Genomic DNA, 23,003 nt, shown 5'->3' with positions numbered 1-23,003 from the left:
GTTGTCTAGCCTATCTATGACAAGAAAATAAAGGAAAAAAAGAGCCCGTAAAAGAGAGACGTGTTCGTTAGCCATCCAAGTGCGGAAAAAAAACGCGCCGCTCGCGCGCGCGCAACAGACCAGCAGTCGAATGGGACGCGCTTCTCACCAACTTCTCCCACTCTCTTCTCTTCCGCGCAACAATCATGGATCTCCGATCAGTTCTCAACAATGCTGACGCCAACGGCGGTCGCAGAAATCAGACTGAACGACAGACCCCAGCAAGACCCCAGCAGCAGCCTCCGACGCCGCAGCAGCAACACCCTGCTCTACCGCAACAGAGCCCCGTGTCATACCCCTACCGCGAATACAGCAGCGGCCATCACTCGTCCCCGGGTGGTGGACCCGAATACCCTCCTACGCATCAGCCGGGATACCAGCCGCCGCCGTCGCCGTACCAGCAACAGCAGCAACAGCAGCAACAGCAACAACAGCAGCAACAGCAACAACAGCAACAACAGCAGGGCGCGTACGGACCGGGAGGTAGGCAGGCGCCGCCTTCGTTACAGGTGGTTTCGTCATCGTCATCGTTTCACGACGTGACGTCGCCCGCCGGTCCGTCACCGTCTGCATACCGGGCGCCAGCTGCGTCGGGCGCTGCTCCTCCTCATCCCGCCCCGGGAAGCGGCGGCTACTCTTTTCCTCCGCAAGACATGACCAGCCCAAGCGTGCGCCATCAATACCCTCCTGGAGCACAGGCAGCACCACCATCGTCATACGCGCCGCGACACCAAACCCCCCAGCGACAGGATAGCTTCGGTGCTGGGTCGTCCAACGCGTACGGATCGCCTGTCGTCGCCGTCACACCTGGCCCTCATCCTCCTCCCCAGTACCCAACGCCACACGCATACCCATACCCACACGGCAGTCCGACGACCCAGCAGCCTCCCCAGCCCGAGTTCACCCGCCAACCGTCAACTCCTCGAGCTGCACCACCTTCTCAACGCCCCATGAGCAGCGGTCATCACGCCTACCCTCACCCTCAACATCCCACGAGTCCGTATCAGCAGCGCACTCCCTCGGTGTCAGGTGCCCAGCTGCCGCCTCACCCGCAGCAGTCCAAATCGTCACCGCCTCCGCCTCCACCTGTACCTGTACTTGTACCACAACAGCAGCAGCAGGCTCCCCTGCCGACAAACCGTCCACCTCTAGCGATGCCGCACCAGCGCGACAACAGTCCGTCAGTTAGTCCCAAGACTCGCGTGCAGTCCGTATCCGACATGACGGCCGATTCCATGGCTGTTGACCGTGCCACAACGCCAGCCAAGAGAAAACTCGATGACCGAGACCTCAGCCCGCAGGAGTTGGAGCATAAGGAGCCGCGACCGCCGCCCGGTGCCGTTAATGGCGACCGTTCGTACAAGACTAGCTCATCTGCTTCTGCTACTCCTGCTCCCGGTGCCCAGCCTGAGCCCGTTATCAAGTCCGAAGCCGAACCACGCAAGAAGCGCACATATTACACATCGCCGCCCATCTGGGCACAGAGCAGCCGCTCCCTGGGCAAACAGCTCCCAAAGAATGCCAACTTTGTCTTGCAAAAGAGGATGCACGCTCCTAATGGCGTCAAGAGCAGTGAGTCAGTTCCTGATACAGCTGCTGAGCCCATCCTAGGCAATACCTCTGAGCGAACAAGATTATTACGCACTTCACAGCCACCTGCACCGTCCACATCCGCAGCATCAGTCGCAGTCGCGGCCGAACCTGCACCACCTGACATTCTGGGACCTTGGGAGCCAAGTCTGACCGGTGTTCGACCATACGAGGAGGTCTCACGAATGGTGGCCGACTTTCTGTTCGTGCACGTGGTCAATAGCGAAGACATGGGCGAGGTGCGCAGCCGCGGCATCAAATTCGAGGTGGAGGCCAAGCTCGGTACCCTGATTGACAAGGATACAAACCACCGAGTGTCGCGGGGGATTGAATCCGAGGTCATCTTACAGGACAATGGCCGGACAGCCTTCCGGAGTAGCATGACGGAGCTGCATCACAAGCTCTACAACGAGTTCCTCAACAAGGCAGTCATCCAGACGGACCCTAGAAGTGGTACCGGACGGGTGCAAGTGCAGTACGCCCACCGACGTGAGATGGACCGCTTTGTAGAGCTCCCCCAGGACCTGCAGAACAACCTTCCCGGATGTATGCGGTCTCGACTGGGCTCTTCGCGCGCCCGCAGCATCCGTTTGCGTCTGACGTACGACCAGAGGACGCGCGAGGCCCTTGCCGCCATTGTCAAGGCCCGCGTCGCTGATATCGACCTCCACATACCCTCTTGCCCTTTCGACTGTCGTATCAGTGTCAACCTTGAAATGGACTGGGATGGTCCCGTTGAGCAGCTCGAGCAGCTCTATGCCAATCAGAATGATCGCTCTAGGAACCCTGACCGTAACAAAGATCGTCTCAGCTACAAACATGGTCCCTATCAGATAGATCTTACGCAGGTCACTCAACAACAGGGAAGCCCAGCGGTATGTGTCTGCCTTTCTCCTTTCTCGCCTTCCCCTCTTCTCTTCTCCTCGCTCCTCTGCTTCAAATCAAAACCCTGCTAACTCTTTATAGAATATGCGTGTGGAAAAGGAACACGAACTCGAAATTGAGCTCAACCCCGACATTCTCATCGTTCAGGGCCGCAAGGCTCTCGAAGGTGGTGACCATCGCTACCAGGAACTGATAGAAGGTTTCGTCGACAATATCCGCGTTCTATCTCGCAAGGCCCGTGAATTCCAATGAGCCAGCCCTTGGATGATCTGCACGTGCTTTACGTTTCTCATTGGTCTTGAGGGCCTGGTCCTGTTTTATTTTATAAATAGGCGTCGCAGTATTTTCCTTTCCCGTTTCCATTATTTTACGGGTCACCCCTAGGGATAGAAGAGAAATGCTACGAAGAAAGAAAGAAAGAAGAAGAGGGGAAAGATTCTGGTCTAATCATGCACATGGTGCACGAAGCAAGGGTTGTATTCATTTCTTGCATCTTCTCTTTAGTCCTTTTCGTATCTTGATTAATGCTCTCAGTGTGCAAACTCCTGGGTTCTTTGTATATTCTTACCGAGTAGAAATGAAATTCCATCTCTTTTGATACGACAGACCACTTGGAACCAATATCTCAAGAGTTCATCGATGCTGTTCATCAAAAGGCGAGTGACAACGTTATAAGTTGCAATTCGCTTTTAGTTTTACTACTCCAAGATCCTAACCTATACTAGAAATGGAATATTGAAGAAAGAGACAAAACATTGATAAGAGATATTGATAATACATGGCTTTTCATTAAGGAAAAAGAAACGAGACTAGCTACATCTTGTGCTCTATCCCTTGAGCTCTTTAACATTCCGATCGGATCCCTCAGCAGGATCAATCTCACCGTCGTTGCTCATGGTGACCTCGCGACCTTTTTGAGGGGCCACGGCATCCGAGTGAGTCTCAATGTTGTCCGCATTAGCGGCGTCAATATCGTCCTCGAGCTCCTCGGGCAGAATCTGATTTAGGATCATGGCGATAAAGGCCGTCACAGCAAAGCCAGTCTCCATAACCAGAACAATAGCATCGAAGAAGCCTTGAAGATCACGGTCGTCTCCAGAGTAGGTAAAGACATTGTCGAAATAGGTGGGGATCAGGGTAGCTCCGTAGCCCATTGACAGGGCAGCCGTCAGGATGAAGCGGTTGCGGCGACCAAAGGGTGAGGCAGGGCGGGCGATAATGGCCATACCCGAGACGGTAACAGCACAGAAGAGGAAAGTGGTCATGCCACCGAGGACGGGTGAGGGGATGGCGACGAGGGCGGCGGCGAACTTGGCCACGACGCCCATGAGGATGAGGAAGAAGCAGCACATGTAACCGGCGCGGCGGTTGGCGCAACGCGTTAGGGCAATGACACCGTTGTTTTGGGCAAAGCATGACATGGGAGTAATGGTCATAAGGGCGGCGAAGCAGCCGGCCAGACCGTCGGCCAGAATACCGCCCTGGATGCGCGACTCGTACGTGTTACCCGTCACCTCGAGGCGGGAGACATCGCATGTAGCCGTAATATCACCAATAGCCTCAGTAGCGACGAGAATGTACAGGGCCAGAATTGGCAGTACCAGAGGCGGATAGACGGACAGCGGGAAGGTGTGTACCCAGATGAAGGAGCCAGCGGGAGCGGCATCGATACCGGAGCGGTCAAAGTACCCACAGGCAGCGGCGATGATGCAGCCAACAAGGAGGCCAATAACAACCGACGTCGACTTCATGATGGGGGAGCCAAAACGCTCGCACAGAATGATTGTGACAAAGACGGAGAAGCCCAGGCCCAGGTATTCGGCGGAGCCCCAGGGGAGGGCATGAGGCGATTCGGTTGTCGGGCAAAGAGCGTAGATGCCCGTGGCCGTGGAGGGGCTGGAGCAGAGGCCGGTGCCACCCATCCAGTTCTGGAAGCCACTCTTGATGAGCTTGACACCGATGAGCATGACGGTGGGGCCAGTGACGACGGGAGGGAAGGTGCGGAGGAGAATTCTGGCCGGAACAAAAGACATGCCGATCTCGAGCAGGGCGCATACGGCGCAAGTACCGAGGATGGCGCCGTAACCCTTGGGGCAGGGCAAATTGGCACCAGTTGCTTCATCAGTGGGACAGTAACCGTTGGCGTACATCTGTGATAACGCGCCCTGGGCAATGGGGATAATGGTGAACGAGACACCGACGACGGAGAGGAGGCCGGTGCCAACATAGTAAGGTGTCTTCCAGATGTGGAAACGAGTGATTTGGACGGTCGAGAGGATACCGGAGACGATGAGGGCCGTGGAGACGAGGTACTGCTGCTCATCGGCCGTTAGGTTGGCACCACTGGCGCCGGCGAGGAGAATGGGAGGCGAAATTATTCCAGCCAACATGGACAGGGCGTGCTGAAAACCGAGTAAGGCCGAGAGGAGGATAGGCATGCGGTCGTGGAGGCCGAAGAAGGGACTCGAGGAGCGGCTAGAGCGGGTGATGAAGGGGATGTTGGGACGGAAGAGGGAAGCGTAGTCGTAGTTTCCAATGAGGCCATCGCGTGTGGTGACCTTTTGAACAATGCGCTTGATGACGGGCTTCCTAGGCGGAGCTCCGGGGAGGGTAGGAGAGTCGGAGGAGTCCATTGTGGGATGTTGGTCCAAGATGGAGGTGTATAAGTGTACGTAAATGGTATATGGCGCCTTGCTATATATCGTCTCGTATCGAGTATCAGGTGTCACGAACGACTAAGAACGTAATTGCAAGGTCCTTTCTTCTCAATTCGTTCTTCCACGAGGTGGAGTAGAATGTTGAGAGGACCTGGCGGTTATTGAAGCGGCGAACCTGCTGAAGCCGCAGTGATGAGAGGATCTCCTTGGAGAAGGAAGATGTTTAAAACCAGGGTGATGAGAGAAGCAGTGGGGAAGGAGGACGAGCGAGAAGGAAGATAGATGGTGATATATATTAATAAATCGAGGGTATCGTAGATTCTAAGCCTAGGGGAGTAATGGACCGGCGAGTTGCGATGTATGATATCAGGATGGAACGTACTGATAAGGATCATCGGGCGGCGCCGCTGTGGGGGAGTCCAGAGAAAGCAGTGAGAAGGAGGGCCGAGGGACATTGTAGCTTTTTGCAGGGATCAAAAGGATGGAGCGAGCCAGGGAATATCAGGCGCGGACTGCGCATGAGGCTATGCGTCCGTAGTGTTAACTCCGTATGAGTGTTACTGCTTTTACTACTAGTAAACAGTAAGTAATATGGGGGGCAATTATTAGTAGACTCAGTGAGACTGTGAGACTGTGAGTCTAGGGATTAGTGTCATTCGTTATCAGTGGAGCATCAGAAGGCGCCGTCTAGGCGTCGGTCGCGTGGCTTCCTTGAAATGGACGAACTAGGTTGCTCCTGCTATCTTCGAGGCAAATACACAAGCGCGGGAGCCACTTTTCTTTTTACTCGATTGCATTACCTTAGAGCTTACATTGGACAGTGGATACAGGATAATTAATACGTGATAATAATAATACTGAATACTAGATAGTAATACTGGGGAAGTTGCTCCCATTCTCTCATTAATACTTGGTATTACTACTTGTACCAATACATTATTACCACTACAGTAATACTACCCACGGTCTTTGCACTCTGGAATACTCATATGGCTTTCTTGTCCTCTTGTCCTGTTCCGTCGGACGTCGTCGAGTAAGTGGGTGGCAAAAAGAAAGTTTCCAAGGGCAAGAGGTTTCTATCCACTTGGGAGAGAACTAACCGACACGCTCACTCTCGTAACTCCATTCAGGGAAAGAAATAATAGATGTGTGCGCCCCCATCGCTTCGCCCGAAGACAGAGAAGGGAGGGGGGTGGGGGGGACAAGAATGTCCCCATCATACGGAAGGAGACATATTTGCTCTTTCCTTCTCCTGCATTGGAAGAAACCCCCAGAATTCCACTTCTTCAGCTTCTCTCCAAACATCACCAGTCATCACTTCCCCTCTTGGCCAAATCTCATCCTCCTCCCTTTTTTCATTCATTCATTTTTTCTTCATGTGGAATACTCGTTCTACAAAACCATCGGCGGCGCATTCCGCCATTGTGTAATCTACCACCTCAACCCGAGTATTGTGGGTTCATTGATACTGTCTCACTCCGGCCGTTAATCCGTCTATTCACCGGTAAAGGCCGCCCACCTGGTGCAGTCAGTTCAGCCTTGTGCCCCCGATAGAAAAATAATGAGGGGGATACAAAGACACGCGGAATCCGGCATCTCCGTCGACTATCGAATGTCTCTTTTTTCTTCTTCTCTCTCTCTCTCTTTCTCTCTCTCGTCTCTTCTCGATGGCCCGTGGCGGCGCGTTCCGTGGCGTCCATCGATCGGTCCATATGATCGTCCTTATCTTTCCCATTCAGCATCTCACTTTCTATTCTGCCATCCATCCCTAAAGGTCAACTGACAATTCAACTCGTCCATACTATTTAGGCGAAAGCCACCGGAATTTTCGGGCTTGTCGTGTACCCCGTTACCCTGTCCCGATCTATGCTTTGCCAAGAAGTGGCTGATATCCTTTGTGTGTCTAACAGCTGCGTGTCTCTTGGGAAACAAAAATTTCGCCCTGCAAACCATCTTACTAACGGTTCCTTTTCAATTTCTTTCTAATTTGACTTTACCTTGTACTCGTTTTCTCATGGATTTTTGATCCCAAAATTCCAGGGAATGTCAAGAAACATGTTGCAAACATGCCGCGAACATGCTGCGAACATGCCGCAAACATCGCCAAACCAAGTTAGGCATCTTTCTGTTTGTCCTCTGCGTCGCTATTGTTGATCACGGCAATCAGGGACTAGAACGTGGGACAATAGCAAGCAAGCCTAACAGAACCAACGATATCATGACTTCTTTGTTCCTTGTCAAGTGCCACATTTCAATGATTGAAATATCCGAAAACTCTCACCAAGATTTCACTTGTCCTTTTTTCATCATGCCATACTTTGTAGCATCCGACCTCTCATCTCGAGGTGAGATATTATTTCACAGGAAAAACATCAATACTCGAATGCTCGAGCCGGGGAGGCTTGACAATAGAAACTCAACATGGAAACCCTTTTGGTGGACAACGATGAATCTAGGCCCACGCCCCGGACGATGGCCACCAAATCGACATGGAGGCATCTCTTCGTCTTCACCAAATCATCACATATCGGTACCTTGGTAGCTGCAGTTTCAGTATGTGCGGCCACGGCTGGTCTCAAGACAATATTGGCCGTCTTTTTGGGCAAAATATTTGATGTCATTAGTGACTTCGGCACTGGAAAAAAGACTGGCAGCGAGGCTATGGACGGCGTCAGAGACTGGTGTCTCGTTCTCGTAGGCGTCGGGTTTGGCAACTGGTTGGTTAATTCGATTTTCCTCGCTCTATGGATCGTCTTCGGTGAGCTTCAGGCTGCCAGTGTCCGTGAGGACATGCTTGCCAGTCTGATCCGTTACGAACTGTCCTGGTTTGACTACCAGGAGCAAGGCGTCTCTAGTCTTCTTGTTCGCATTCAGACGTAGGTTCTTCATCCGACGAAAAGTTCGAGAAGTTCGAAGAAGAAAAGGAGGAGGGGAGAGCAGAGAAATAACAAGAAACGGGGATCTTATGAATGTATGCAAAGAGAAACAAAGCTAACAGCCCTTCTCCAGACAGACTCGGGAGCTTCAGCTTGCCACTTCCCAACTATTCGGCCTCTTCGTCTCGGACACGATGACTTCTCTGGCCTCGTTCGGATTGGCAGTTTACTACTCGTGGAGGCTCACTCTTGTCCTCCTTGCGACGCTCCCTGTCTCTCTCGCCATTCTGACCCTCGTCACCAGGCCGCTCGAGCCGGCTATCCAAGAACAAAGAAGGCATCTGGCTTCGGCCTCGAAGCATGTCACGTCATCCGTCACCGCCGTTGATCTTGTCAATGTCTTTAACGGCCACGACTATGAGCTGCGGCAATATACCACATCCATACGCCAGGCCGCCAGGGCCTATCTCATACAAGCCCGTTGTAACTCGATCCAGATGGGCTATGTTTCTTTCTGGGTCATTGCCATATTTGCAGTTGGATTCTGGTATGGCCTCTCTCTGGTCCAAGATGGACTTCCGCCTGGAAGTATCCTGACTACCTTCTACGCCACTTTGGCCTCCTTCCAGGGAGTTGAGTCTCTCATGCCCCATTGGCTCGTGCTGTCCAAGGGAATGTCGGCAGGTGCTTTTCTCAAGGCCGTCGTCACTGAAAATTCAATGAGTGGCCCACAGAGACAGAAGCAGCAAAGTACGGGAGGTATGATACCTGGAAACTGCTCTGGGCGTGTAGAGCTGTCAAATGTTAGAACGACTTCCTACCATCGTTTCTTCATATCTACGGCCAACCACTAACCATACAATCGCAGGTTTCCTTTGCTTATCCCTCTACACCAGACAACCATGTCGTCAGCCGTGTGTCCCTGATTTTTCCCGCTGGAGAAACTATATTCATCGTCGGTAAAAGCGGATCTGGGAAGAGTACCATCGGCAGCCTCGTTGCCAATCTATACGAACCCCTGGCCGGTAATATTCAGGTTGATGACAGGCCTATGAGAGCGCTTGATCTCGAGTGGGTTCACAACAACATTACTCTCGTCCAGCAGACGAGCGCATTTTTCAACGATACTATCTTCCAGAACGTGGCTCTCGGAAGCCATGACCCCAATTCGGTAACTGAACAGCAGGTCCTGAGTGCCTGCAAGGCTGCCATTTTGCAGCCCACCATCTCAGCGCTACCTCAGGGACTCCAAACCAATGTCGGCCCCGACGGCCATACTCTCAGCGGAGGCCAGAAGCAGCGGTTAAAACTCGCCCGAGCATTTATGCGAGATGCTCCCGTCATGGTTCTAGATGAGATCACCAGTGGTCTGGACCATGTCACGCGTTCCCTGGTCTTCGACTCGATCCGCTCCCGGCGCCGCAACAAGACGACAATCTTCATCACCCACGATACCTCACAGATTGGAGATGACGACTTTGTGTATGTCATGGAAGATCACCAAGTCGTCCAGGAGGGCCTCAAGAAAGATCTCCTTCGACATCAAGGTGGCCACTTTGAGGCCCTGGCAACAAGAGACACTGCCATCACGACTAACGTCAAAAACCCTCTAACTCTTACCATTGACGTTAAGTCTACTGATACTGCTCACCTGAGCACCCTGTCACCATCTACGCCGATGGTACGCACGAAGTCCTCTCGTGTGGCTGATTATCTACTTGATAGGCTCGACAGCAGAGCTCTCACCCCTGGGAACCCCCATATGTCAAGTCGGATACCTAGCATCGGCCCTTCTATGGACTATGTGGTGCAACCAAGAAGGGACGACACCATACGGATGCCAGCTGATAGTCGCAGCCGTTCATCACCGCCACCCGATCCGGACCATGCTCCTGGGGAATGGACAAATGAAACCAAGCGTTTCTCCAGATATCTCTCAGACAAATTCTCTCTCGGCAATGACCAGCGCGATCTTCATAATTCCGTTACTCCTTCGGCTACCTTCTTCCCTCATAAGACCTCTCAAGAAAATCTCCTCCGTCACTCGTTCACAAGCGGCTTCTCCTTCTCCCAGCATAACAGTGTACCGACTTCCCTGGATCTAGAGGCGGGTGCCATAGAAATGGCATTCGGTCAAATCGACATACAAAGGCCGGCACAAGATGAGGAAACATCACGCTTCTCCTTGACAAACGAAGAACCCTACCAATGCAATGAGGAGGGCCACGACGGCGACCACAATTATGATAGAGACGAGCCCCCACTTGATGACGACTTCCCAAAGCCGAAAGCCATCAAAAAGAGGGATTCGATATTTACCACATTGAAAACAGTGTGGCCAGGTATCGGGCCACGAGACAAAGCCACCTTAATCATTGGAGTCATATCCAGCATAATCGGAGCCGCAGCAATACCGGCCTTTTCGTACTCATTTGCACAGCTTCTCAGCGTCATGACAGCCCCCGGTGACAAGGTTAGCAGTGGAAAGGAGTGGGCAGGTATCATGTTAGCTCTTGCCCTGATCGATGGAGCCTGCTGGGGTGGAAGTCGGTATCTTCTTGAGCGTGTGGGAGAGTCTTGGGTCAACAGTATACGTACTGAGGCACTTCGGCGAATCCTCCTGCAGCCCATGCCGTGGTTTAGACGATCTAGTAACTCTCCAAGTCGCATAAGCGAATGCCTGGACCGCAACGCCGAGGAAATGCGCAACATTGTCGGCAAGTTTATACCCATCATCGTGGCCGTGGCGATTATTGTCTGTGTTTCTGTCCTCTGGGCACTTGCCGTGTCGTGGAAACTGGCACTCGTCACCCTGACACCATATCCGGCTATGTTGGGCGCGGTCAAGATCTTTACCATACTCAGCAGCAGGTGGGAAGCTCAGTGCAATGAGGCGGCAGAGGAAGTAAGTGCCACGGCGACTGAGATCCTAGTCAACATACGCCTTGTGCGAACCTTTAACCTCGAGCACTACTTCTCCCAGCGGTACCAGCAAGGCATCAGCCGCACGCTTCTCGTGGGCTTCAAGAGGGCTCTCTTCACATGCGGCGCATACGGACTGTACCAATCCCTAAACTATGCCATGACAAGCCTTGCCTTTTACTACGGCACCCTTCTACTTGCCGACAAGAAGGAACTAGATGTGGCCGATGTGATTCAAGTCATCAACCTATCACTCTTTAGCATCGGTACGGCCACAGGAATCCTCAGCAGCATCCCTCAGCTCACCATGGCCCAAGCCACGGCATCCCGGATCATTTCTTACATCAACATGTCGACAGAGCCGCCTGAGGGCCAAAAAGGCAGCACCAAGCTCGTAACGCCTCTTCCCGTAACTATGAAGAGTTTGTCGTTCTCACGCAATCGAAACATCGTCCTGCATGGGGTATCACTCGACATTCAACCGGGTCGTTGCACTGCCATAGTCGGCCATTCCGGCTGTGGAAAGTCAACGATTCTATCACTTATACTCGGTCTTGAAGCCGTCAACGCAGACGGCTTGGAATATGCCTCCGTTCCCTCCAAACACGTCGACGTGGGTAATATGCGCCGTCACCCAGGAATGATGTCGTATGTACCACAGGCGTCATTTCTTTTCCCGGCCTCAATATCGGATAACATCACGTACGGGCTGCCAGTGGACTCTACGCTGCGCCATCCAGAAAACGTCGCAGACGCTGCTCGCACCGCCAGCATTCACGACTGGATCGTTTCCCTGCCACAGGGATACGATACCCTCGTTGGCGACGGCGGTCAAACAGTTTCGGGTGGACAGGCACAGCGTCTGAGCATTGCGCGCGCCCTCGTACGGCACCCATCTCTCTTGGTCCTGGATGAGCCGACGAGTGCGCTAGACGCGGAGAATGCAGCAGTCATACAGGAGACGGTTCGCAACGCTCATGGGGCTGATAGGGCAGTCATTTTTGTCACGCATAGCAGGAAAATGATGCAGGCAGCGGACTATATTATTATGCTTGGTGAAGGTGGCGTCGTTCTCCAGCAGGGAAAGTATAATGAATTGGTAAACGCGAGGGGTCCGTTTGCTCATCTAGTTGGATCAAATGATGATGTTGTATGAATTACGCCAGAGTTTTCATTTTTCATTATTCAGTTATGTCGTTTCATTCAATACTCTTTTCTCAGTTTCTTCTCTTCTTTCTCGTTCTTCAATACTTGTACAATTCATGCCATTTCAGTCAGATGATTAAATCACATGTCTGAACGCTGTCTACCAGTCAGGCTTGACGCATAGAGCCTCCCACGAATGAGCTAGCCACAAGAGTAGGAAATGCACTGCCAGCAATACAAGGCTCAACATCAGACCGCGATGCCACGGCGGAGAACCAAACTCGACATGCCCATGATTATTATGCCGGGTGACCAACCACCCGGACACATCAGAATCCCTGAAGTCCATGACTGCCATGACGACGAGAGGTATACCCATCTCGACTTTCACCATATACGGCCAGCACGGACGAGTCAGAGTCATGAGCTTGATGATGAATAGACCCATGCGCACGCTACGGTTGGCCACGTCTTCGTGCAAACCAATCAGTCCCAGAAACCAAAACAGGTACATCTGGGTACGGTATCGTAGCTCTTCTGTCCTGGTGCGCGGTGGGGCCATGAGTAAGGGAAGCCGGGGACTATCTTGCTGCTCACGTTCATGATCCTGATTCTGCGCCGTCGCTGTATCTCCTGTATAACTGACAGAGGACGATGTAGGCAATGAACTTGCCCCTGATCTGTCGCTGTAGCCCTCCTGAGACTTTGTCACTGTCATAGCGTGCGTGCGCAAGCTACTGACGTCCGAGGAGTGGGAATTGTCGTTACGCTGCTCAGCTAGTCCAGGCTCACTAACGGCAGTCAGGTCCGGTGTGCCACTCCTAGCTGGGGAGTCGAGGTTCTGTACACGGGTCACGTTCGCCCCGCGTCGGTTGAGCGGTGAACCGCGTATCTGTTCAGCTCGGTCTACGGGCTCAAAGACGTGCTCGTGTCTCATGACGGCCAGGACCTCACTAGCGCCGGGGCGCTCAGCTGGGTCCCGGGACAGGAGCTTCTTCAGCAACTTGTACAGGCGCGATGGCAGGTCCGGTCGTTCTCTGCGCTCAAACTCGAATCCCTGCCAGTCACTGATTTCGGCCCGCAGCTCGTCGATATCTTCGAGCTCCTCCTGCAGAGCATTGGCGCTCCGGTATGGTAGTGTGCCAAAGCACATGAAATACAGAATCATGCCGAGTGAGAAAATGTCAGATTTGGTGGTGAAGTTTGCGTACTGCCCCCTCTCGTCGCTCTTTAGAACTTCGGGAGCGCAGTAGGAAATGGTCCCCGTTGATCCTGTCGATTTGCGCATCACATTCTCCGGCTGCACCTCTCCAAAGTCGCTGATTAGGCATCGCAGAGTACCACCCTCGCTGTGGAGAAGACAGTTGCTGGGCTTCAGGTCGCGGTGAATGAAGTTGTTGGAATGCAAGTAGGCAACACCCGAAGTAATGTCTTTAAACAAAGAATATATCTCGTCAAATGAGAGACGTCTGCTCATGCCAAAGAGGTCATGGGGGTTTTCAGCCTGACCCTTGGAGCGCCTACGCATCTGGGCCTTGAGCTCCTCCTTGGTGGCCTCCCTCGGAGCGCTCCCGACGAGATACTGATGCAAGTCACCGCCGTTGCAATACTGTTGAAGAATGAAGGCACAAGCAACACTGGGCCCGAAACGTGTAATTTGGGCGCTTTCCAGCCACACATGACGGTACGAAACGAGGTTGGGATGTGACAGCCTGTTCAGCAGTCCTACCTCAGACAGCACTTTTTCAAGCCAACCGTGGTCATCTCCCACTGGAACGCGCTTGCAGGCAAAGTGGCCGAGATCGCATTTGTCAATCTCGTGACGGACCAGTAGAACAACGCCCTTTCCGCCTCTTCCTAGGACCTTCTCCTCTTTGAAGAACGTCTCGAAGTATCCAGGGCTAAAGGCTTGCTTTCGAATCCGGTTGCCCTCTGTCGGCGGCACACCCGGGTTGCTGGAAACGAATTCGCTAGTATTGCTTTGTTCTGAATCCACGGAATCCTGTACCCAGGGTTGCATGGACTCATGCACCTCTCCGGGTCCTCGATGTACCCTGCCGGTGGATGTTGACGACTCAGACTGGGAGCCTCCATCGCCTAGCGCGGACCTAGTTGTGGTTTCGTGTCGTGGGGCGGCCTCCTCGGCAGCGGCCTGGAGCATGCGAAAGTAGTCAGGGTTTACGTAGGATTCGTGGGCTGTCTCAAAACGTGTATTGTCACTGTAAGGGTCGTCGGCTGAGGCCGCGCGGGGCATCGGGCGGTGGCATGTTGGGCATTCTGTGAGACCACGAATTTCGAGACGATGAGAGGTTGAATCGCGGACGACAATGGCATCCCGGTGGCGGCTGAGATGAGGTGTCAGCAAGTGATTTAATGAAATACATGGCAAAGGGCAATCAGGTAAAAAGCGTAGAGCAAAGAAGGTCAGTGTTGACTCACAGGACAATTTCGCGACCCTCTTGCGGGTAGTAGGCAATCAGTGACATGATGACGTAGCAGGCGATAAGTTAAGCAACGGTATCAGCGTCGGCATGACGTCCACCCGGGGGGTGGTAAAGTCTTTTCTTCGAGTTGGGCGTTGGAAATTAAGAGATAATGATTTTGCTGTGTTAAGTGTGACTTTGGTAAATTATCGCTGTTCTTCGGATTCTTGGTTTGAAATGTCAAAAGGCAAACCCATCGGTTAGCTCTGCTGATGTCATACGCCGCGGATTGTTACTAGATGCCATTAGTGGTAATATTCTCTAGGGGTGGGGATGTATTTTTAGTGGTAGTAGTGATTCACAAGTACGAGTACAGTGTTCTAGTGGTCTCCGTATCGATACTTGAAGATGGTTGGACGGTTGAGGATGATGGTGCGTTGACCAGAAATTATGAATGAGGGATGGTAATAGTGTATTCCTACTGTCCGCTTGAGTCTAAGAGGGCGAGAAGAAGAAAATTAAATCAAGGAAGGAGCTAGCCGTGCATTAATACTTGGGCAACTCACCTACATAAGGAAGGAACCTCATCCACCGCGCACCTTCTAGAAATGACGAGAAACAAGGAAATATAGTGCGTGGGGTAAGAGAACTGCAACATTAAGACTACGACTCTTTTGCATCGTGATAGTCATCGTAGAACGAAACAAGACGACTGGTCTAATTTCTATCAGCTCGAATATCTCTCTTAAAACGATATCAGGCTTGTTTCTGAATTGATTAACATGGTGGTGGTATTAGAGGCAACAAGAGGAGCCTGTTATGTACTCTTTCAAGTTCCCAGTTGACGGCTTAGCGAGATAAGAATTTTTCCAACTTACTAACTGGCTTGCCCAATATTTGCGGTAACACAGCGATAATACTCTATAGGACGTACTTATACCGCAAGACCAAATATGCATCGTTATAGAAGGGAACCAACTTACTGTTATTCCGCATATTGGGTTCTATAGTGTGGAACTCTATGGTCCGTGTAAGCCGACCCACCTACTAATAGATCATGTCCCTCTTCCGATAACTTTCCTTAACCTTTAACATTCTAAACACTATTATCCCTTTCTCGCGTTTTCTCGCACATTTTACCACTTTTCAACTTAGAAAAAATACTATTATTAACTATATTGACTCCCTATTCTAAGAATACTATTTATTCTGCCCTTAATGATATTAAATCTAGCGTTTTAACGCATTAAGCCTCTAAACGCTAGAACATCCCCCTCACGACCTTATATAGCCAATCTTATAGCGCCGAGCCTTATAAAATATCTATAGAGCCTCTTTAACTGTTATTAATAATATAGGAAGAACGTCTCTATAGTTAGGTATTAAGGACTTATTAGAAGTAATAGAGAAAGTAATAAAGTGTTATACTTTTTCCTATCTTTTTAGGTAACCTAAAAAAGTAGAGATATCCTTAATTATTAGATTTAATAAGAACGGTATTAGATCCTACAGATAGAGTGTGACGGTTGGTACGACTCTATGCTATAGGGTAGTCAGAGAAGTGTCGGTTTTTATGTTGGCGAGGCCGTTAGGGCGTCTAACTAAGCAATAAGGCAGTTATAGTCGTAGGTGCTAATTATAGAAGGAACTAGGGCTCTAAAAGAAGCGTTAACTATTATATTAATAGCTAGGTAAAGAGTGACTATACTATAGAAATAAGGTTAACTATATACTAGGCGATCGTTAGGGTTCGTGAGACGATTATAATAATCGTTATAGTAGTCGCTACGATCACGGGAGCGATCGCAATAATCGTTACTTAGAACTAAGCGATCGTGTATAAGTAGGCGCAATAGTGATAAGTAAGGAAAGAAGAAAATATAGGGTGCACGTAAAGGTCGCCTAACGGGCCGTAATATAATGCCCCTCTTCTAAGGATCTTATCCTAAGATCCTATATAAGCGTTCTTATCCTATCTATTAGTTATTCTATAAGTTCCTTCCCTTATCCTTCTATCTTACTATATCTAGCTATATTACTAAACGTTCTTAAAAATCGTCTATAGACGCTAAAAATCGAAAGGTTCGTCTCCTTAAGACAATACTTAGAAATTCTATTAATATACCTTTATATTCCTTTTACTAAGGCCGCGGCCTATCGTCTTATTAGGTCTCTTAGCTTAATTCTTCTTAATGCGCCGAGTGTGTCCGCTTTAATAAGGCATCCTATAACGTATCTAGCCCGTCCCTTTCGTAACTATAGAAACTCGTAAGGAACTATTCTAAGCTTAAGTTAGACCTTAAAGAGGCCGAGGAGGAACGCTATTATATAGAAGAAGAGATAATTAAAGCTCGTCGATAAATAAACGCGAAGGTCGAGCGCCTTTAAAAATAAAAGAAATTATAGTTTAAGAAGATAATGCGTATAGTATCTTATAGTATCGATTCGGTAGAGGAGTTAGAATATATAGAAAAGGAAGAGGTAGAACGCGAAGTATAGCGTGCTACTAAAGAGCGTCCTTCCTTAAGCGGGGGTCTATTCTTAGATATCGAGATTAATCTACTCTTATTATTTAATAACGTAGCGTTAACTCTATTATTTTTTATTAGTATAGGCGTTACTAAGGAGTCGTCTTTATCCGCTAGGGTTTTAAATAATTCTAGTAAAACTATTATATAAGGCGAAGGTAGTTCTTAAGGTATTTTATAGGTTCTTATATATTTTTAGTATCGTTATATCCTTTCTATTTAACTAAATATTATATTTCTCTTTATAGTTCTCGTTTATTAATAATTTATTTAGGTTTATATTCTTCTTTATATACCTCGATATATAGTTATTATTTTACGTTCTATAGTATAGGTTCTAGTAGTAAAATATAAAAAATAGAGTATATCTTTATTATAGAAGGTAGTAATAGTTTATAGTTAGTATCTAATAGTGCTTCTTTAATTTTAAATAGTCTAATTTTCTTAAAGTTAAGTTTTATACTTAATCGAGTTATCTAAAAATTTCGTTAGAGTAGGTAGACTATATCTCCTCTCTTAAAGATTAGTCCCTTTAATCTTCTTTAGTTATAGTATTTTACTATTCTTTAGCGAATAAAGGAAAGTTCTTTCTATATCTAGGAGTATAGTAATTATAACTAATTAGCATTAAGTATTGCCTTTTCTATAAGTAGTCTTAGTAGTATCGTTTAATATACTTCTAGGTTAAATCTATAGTTAGCGTATATTAGTATAACTTAAGTTAATTCTATAATCGAGCTATTATATATAAGTTATATAGTAGGTAATTTTAATACCTAGTCGTTTTATTTATAGTTAATATAATACTATAGGTATTATTCTAGAGTTTAGTTAAGTCGTTCTATCTAACTATTAGTTTAAGGGTAGTATACTATATTAAGTTTATATTTTAATCTAAGTTATACTATAAGGGCTTATTAAAATTTTAAGGTAAATATTATTCCTCTATTAAATATAATTTCTTTAGGCAATCTATAGTTACTAATAATAATCTTAAGGAAGGTATATACTAGTTCTTCTATATCTAATACTTCTTTATATAGTATAAAGTACCTATACTTTATAAGTCTATTAGTTATAATAAAAATACTATTATATACTATATTTATTATTAGTTCCTTTAAAGCTAGTAGCTTTATAATATAATCGAATATAATAGATTCCTATAGCTATAATAGTATTAGTAATAGTCTTAATTCTCTATATAGTTTATATTATACTAACTTACTTTATATATATATTTTATAATTCTTAATAACGTTTTCTATATCTTTCTTAATTCTAGAATAATCGAATGTTTATTATATCTAGTTAAGGGTTTTCTATATTCCTTAATATCCTAATATCTAGTAGCTATATATATTACTAATAGTTTTCTCCTATAATTCTAGCGGTAGCTATATTTATTCATTCTAGATTAGTAGTTATTTTAGTTTAATATCCTTTAGATAGTTATCTAGCTTCTATTTTCTTATAATATTATAGATTTCTTTAGTAATTAAATTATTAGGTTTAATAGTAAACCTTAGCGTATTTAATATATAATATTTAAGATTCCTATTATTATTAGTATAGAGAAGTTATCTTAAGGCTCTTAGATCTTTAGTATTATAATTAGGTCTTCTACCAAGAGTGTCGGCTCTCCTATTCTCTAATCCCTTTCTATAGATAATTTTAAAGTTAAAGTCGGCTAGATATTCGGCGTATTATAACTATCGCTTACTAAGTTCTTATATAGTTATAAAGTAGGCGATATTCTTATAATCTATATATACTTTAACCTTATACTTACTTCTAGTTAGGTAGTGTTCAAATTCCTTGAATAAGTTAATAATAGCGAGGAATTCTTTATCGTATATTAGATAATTGAGTTTAGCGCTATAGAGTTTCTTTAAATAGAAGGCGATTAGTTATAATCGTCCTTCTTTATCTCTCTTTACGACTTATACTCTAAGGGTAAAGTCTAAAGTATCGGTTTTTAGTTTAATTTACTATTTAGGGTCGAATGTTAAGAGTATAACATTAGAGGTAATAATTTCCTTAAGTTTATTAAAAGCTTTTTAGTAGTTATTTATCTATTTAAACTCTTACGTTCCCTTCGTAATATTTATAAGGGGTATTGCGATTTTTCTAAAGTTTCTAATAAAACGTTAGTAATAATTAGCGAATCTAGTAAAGGACTAAATATCCTTAATATTCTTAGGTATTAGCTAATCGCGCATTAACTCGATCTTTTTAGGGTCTATTCTAATTTCATTATATATAATAATATATCCTAAGAACTCGACTTCCTAGATATAGAAATGACATTTTTCTAGTTTAACGAGTAGTTTTATATCTTATAGCGTTTAAAGTACCTTATAGACATATTCCTTATATTCTTTAAGGGTATCTAAGAAGATTAGGATATCGTCTAGGTAAGCTATAATAAAGATATTAAGGTACTCTTATAGTACGTTATTAATTATCCTTTAAAAAGTAGTAGGAGCATTAGTAAGTCTAAAGGGCATTACTAAATACTTAAATAGTCCGAACTTTATACGAAAAGCGGTTTTCTATTCGTCTCCTTTTTTAATTTAGATAAGATTATATACTCCCTTTAGGTTAAGAGCCGTGAAGAACCTCTTGCTATAGAGTCGGTCTTATAGTTCTATAATAAGTAGTAATAGTATACGATCTTTAATAGTGATCTCGTTAAGCTATCGATAATCTATAACTAACTATAGTTTCCCGTTCTTCTTTAGAATAAATATAATAGGGTATCCTACTTCTAATTTAGATGTTCGAATATAGCCTTTACGTAGTATATTATTAATATATTCATGTAGTGTTTTAAGTTGCTTCTTATTGAGGTTATAGAGTTTGTGGAACTTGGTCGTAGTTCCGTTTTTGTCGCTTATGTGGATCATGCAGCTGTCGTCGTAGCATACTATCTATAAGAGGAGTTTGTGTTTCTTAGTGGTAGTGTTGTCGCCACTTCGTATTTAATTAGTGAGGGTATTAAGGTATTTCCCTTCTTATATAGGTTTCTATTCCTTTTTCTTCTATCGATATTCTTAGGCGTAGTGTCCCTTTTTACTATAGTTATAATAAGTTTCCTTCGACTTATCCTATATTATATCTAGTTCTATAGGTCTAGTATAGGTTGTTCTGCTTTAGGAGGTGCTTACGTAGCGTCATTATCTTCCTTAGTTAGCTTGGTTATTACGGCGATTGCCTTAGCTAATATAGACTAGTCCCTAATTGCGATTCTTATTTTATCGTTCCTTCTATCGTTTGTACTAATAGGTATCGATCCTAATAGCTATAGCGATATACTTAGATAGGCTATTAGGAGTGTTTTCCTTATAGAGTTCGTCCTTAACTTCCTCTTTAAGTCCTTAATAAAAGATACTTATAAGGGGCTTGTTATCCTATTTAGTCTTAAGAGCGATCTATCAAAAGATAGCGGCGTAGTCGGCGGTAGATCCTCGCTATTTAAGAGACTATATCTTCTATATAGCGTCCCTAGTGACGTCTACATTACCGAAGGCGTCCTTAAGGGCTTCCTTAAATCCCTTAAAGGTAGCGAAGATAGTCTTAGTTTCATTATCTCGGTTGTCGCTAGTTTTCTTAAGGAAGTTTCGTAAAATTAGTTCAAACTATAAAAGTGCTAGTCCTTCTAGGCAAGTTCCTATATATAGAACTTTATTATAGGCAAACCTAAGCTTATTAGGAAAGAACCTATAATAGGTTTTAAGTTGCGTGATAAATCCTTAGAGCTCTCCTCTAGTACCGTTAAAAGGTCTAGGGCTCCTAAGTTTAAGGGTTTTACCTAGATCCCTTAGGGTGTTATTATTATTATTTCTAATATTAGAGGACGTAGGTATAGCGGAAGATATAGTATTAGGTATTGCTTAGCGTTTAACACGGTAACGGTCTAAATAAGAGCTATTAATATATAACGGTTAGTACGACTCTATACTATAGGGTAGTTAGAGAAGTATCGGTTTTATATTAGCGAGGCCGTTAGGGCGTCTAACTAAGCAATAAGGCAGTTATAGTCGTAGGTGCTAATTGTAGAAGGAACTAGGGTTCTAAAAGAAGCGTTAACTATTATATTAATAGCTAGGTAAAGAGTGACTATACTATAGAAATGAGGTTAACTATATACTAGGCGATTATTAAATAAACGTAATAATCGCGAAGAGTGATTATTGCGATCGCTAAGTGATTAAGGTGATCACTTATGTTATGTGTAAGTGGAAATGCTAGTGATAAGTAAGAAATTTGTAGGGTACACGTGAGGGTCGCATAACGGGCCGTAACAATACAAAGGCATATTAATAGAATTTCTAAGTATCGTCTTAAGGAGACGAACTTTTCGATTTTTAGCGTCTATAGACGATTTCTAGGAACGTTTAGTAACATAGCTAGATATAGTAAGAAAGAAGGATAAAAGAAGGAACTTATAGAATAACTAATAGGTAGGATAAGAACGCTTATATAGGATCTTAGGATAAGATCCTTAGAAGAGGGGTATCGTGTTACGGCCCGTTATGCGACCTTTACGTGCACCCTATATTTTCTTACTTATCACTAGTACGCTCACTTATACATAACACCGCGATCGCTCGGTTCTAAGTAACGATCATTAACCTTATTTCTATAGTATAGTCACTCTTTACCTAGCTATTAATATAATAGTCAACGCTTCTATTAGAACTAGTTCCCTAAGAACAAGTACCTATGACTATAACTGCCTTATTGCTCAGTTAGACGCCCTAACGGCCTCGCCAACATAAAACCGACACTTCTCTGACTACCTTGTAGCACAGAGTCGTACCAACCGTCACAAAACTAGAGGGTCTTAGATTCTCCTTGAACGGCGGTGAGAGTGAATGCCACCACCCCTCCGACGACTAGGATAGCATAGACAGATCTATAGATCTAAGTCTTCTATACTCGACAGAAAGGCAGAGCAGGGCTCTTAAGGTCGTCTCTTAGGAGAAAAGTCAAGTATAGTCCTAAAAGGAGAGTAACAACAATCCACGTAGCCAAGTCTTCTATAAGCTTCGAGGACCACATTATAAAAAGCGGTGGAAGAATGAGGCGGCGTGAATGAGGCTTCCCGGTTGTAGGATATGCACTCTATATATACGATGTCGCTACGGAGAGATAGATAATGAAATACGGCCACTGCTATAATCCTAAAGGTAAAGTTTCGGGTTCCTAACTGTCTACATTCCCTCTAAATTGACCCACTTAACGTATAAATATTTGAAAAGTCCGGCGACCAAGTGGGTCAAGGTGGCAGCCTCACGATGCCAAGCTGACCCGTTTTTTATATCTAGACCCGCTTAGACTCGGGGCTTTTTAAAAATTTGTATGCTAAGTGGGGCACCAAGCTACTAGGACTGTTAGGATTACGCGAGCAGCCTCCCGGCGCTATTGTTAATCTAGCAATCGACTTAGAGCGTGACCTTCTTGACTCCTTTCCTTAACTTTAAGCTCTTGCCCCACAATATGGATCGCATTGTAGTGGCATCTAATGCCACGGAAGTAACAATTCCGAGAGCTACGGGCACGGTGTCTCTTCTTCTTTAGTTTCTAAGCAGCAGCGACATAGTGGACCTACGTCTAAAGTTTCTAAACGGCATAGAATACATTCTTAGCTACGCTTCATCGCGGCCGAATTTAACAACTGTCACGCCTTATGGCATTTTCGATGCCCGACTGGACGAGGTCCTCACGTTGGCGTTTGGACCCGGCCGATAGCTTAACATAAAGTAAGGTATACTTCCCGGTTGACGGCTGAAAACTAACCGTTAAAGACGTATTCGTTAAGAGCACTGTAACGCAGAGCACGATTCAAACGGCAACGACGGCGACGGCGACAACGGCAATAACGACGGCGACAACGACGGCGACGGCGACCTCGACGACGGCCAAATACAT

General features: G+C 46.3%; 5 protein-coding genes across 5 annotated transcripts; 2 read left to right on the top strand and 3 right to left on the bottom strand.

Annotated features, from left to right (window-relative positions):
• Window positions 1-185: 185 nt before the first annotated feature.
• GMORB2_3187 (mRNA capping enzyme, beta chain) lies at window positions 186-2,766 on the top strand (the record flags this gene model as incomplete). Its single annotated transcript, XM_035465163.1, has 2 exons — window positions 186-2,504; window positions 2,596-2,766. 2 exons carry the CDS (start codon window positions 186-188, stop codon window positions 2,764-2,766), a joined length of 2,490 nt encoding a protein of 829 aa, XP_035319038.1.
• A 575-nt stretch (window positions 2,767-3,341) lies between these two features.
• Window positions 3,342-5,147, bottom strand: GMORB2_3186 (nucleobase:cation symporter-2, NCS2 family; the record flags this gene model as incomplete). The annotated part of the gene is made up of 1 exon (XM_035465162.1): window positions 3,342-5,147. The coding sequence occupies one exon, from the start codon at window positions 5,145-5,147 to the stop codon at window positions 3,342-3,344; it is 1,806 nt and encodes a 601-aa protein (XP_035319037.1).
• Window positions 5,148-7,643: 2,496 nt separating this feature from the next.
• On the top strand, window positions 7,644-12,125 carry GMORB2_3185 (ATP-binding cassette, subfamily B (MDR/TAP), member 1; the record flags this gene model as incomplete). The annotated part of the gene is made up of 3 exons (XM_035465161.1): window positions 7,644-8,047; window positions 8,181-8,850; window positions 8,916-12,125. 3 exons carry the CDS (start codon window positions 7,644-7,646, stop codon window positions 12,123-12,125), a joined length of 4,284 nt encoding a protein of 1,427 aa, XP_035319036.1.
• Window positions 12,126-12,275: 150 nt separating this feature from the next.
• On the bottom strand, window positions 12,276-14,601 carry GMORB2_3184 (Serine/threonine protein kinase; the record flags this gene model as incomplete). Its single annotated transcript, XM_035465160.1, has 2 exons — window positions 12,276-14,460; window positions 14,555-14,601. The coding sequence occupies 2 exons, from the start codon at window positions 14,599-14,601 to the stop codon at window positions 12,276-12,278; spliced, it is 2,232 nt and encodes a 743-aa protein (XP_035319035.1).
• An 8,141-nt stretch (window positions 14,602-22,742) lies between these two features.
• GMORB2_3183 (uncharacterized protein) lies at window positions 22,743-23,003 on the bottom strand (the record flags this gene model as incomplete). Its single annotated transcript, XM_035465159.1, has 2 exons — window positions 22,743-22,859; window positions 22,923-23,003. The coding sequence occupies 2 exons, from the start codon at window positions 23,001-23,003 to the stop codon at window positions 22,743-22,745; spliced, it is 198 nt and encodes a 65-aa protein (XP_035319034.1).

This window comes from Geosmithia morbida (assembly GCF_012550715.1).
Source record: "Geosmithia morbida isolate 1262 chromosome Unknown scaffold_16, whole genome shotgun sequence".
Taxonomy (NCBI): domain Eukaryota; kingdom Fungi; phylum Ascomycota; class Sordariomycetes; order Hypocreales; family Bionectriaceae; genus Geosmithia; species Geosmithia morbida.
Note: the sequence above shows the minus strand (reverse complement) of the source record. Positions and strands in the feature narration are given on the sequence as shown.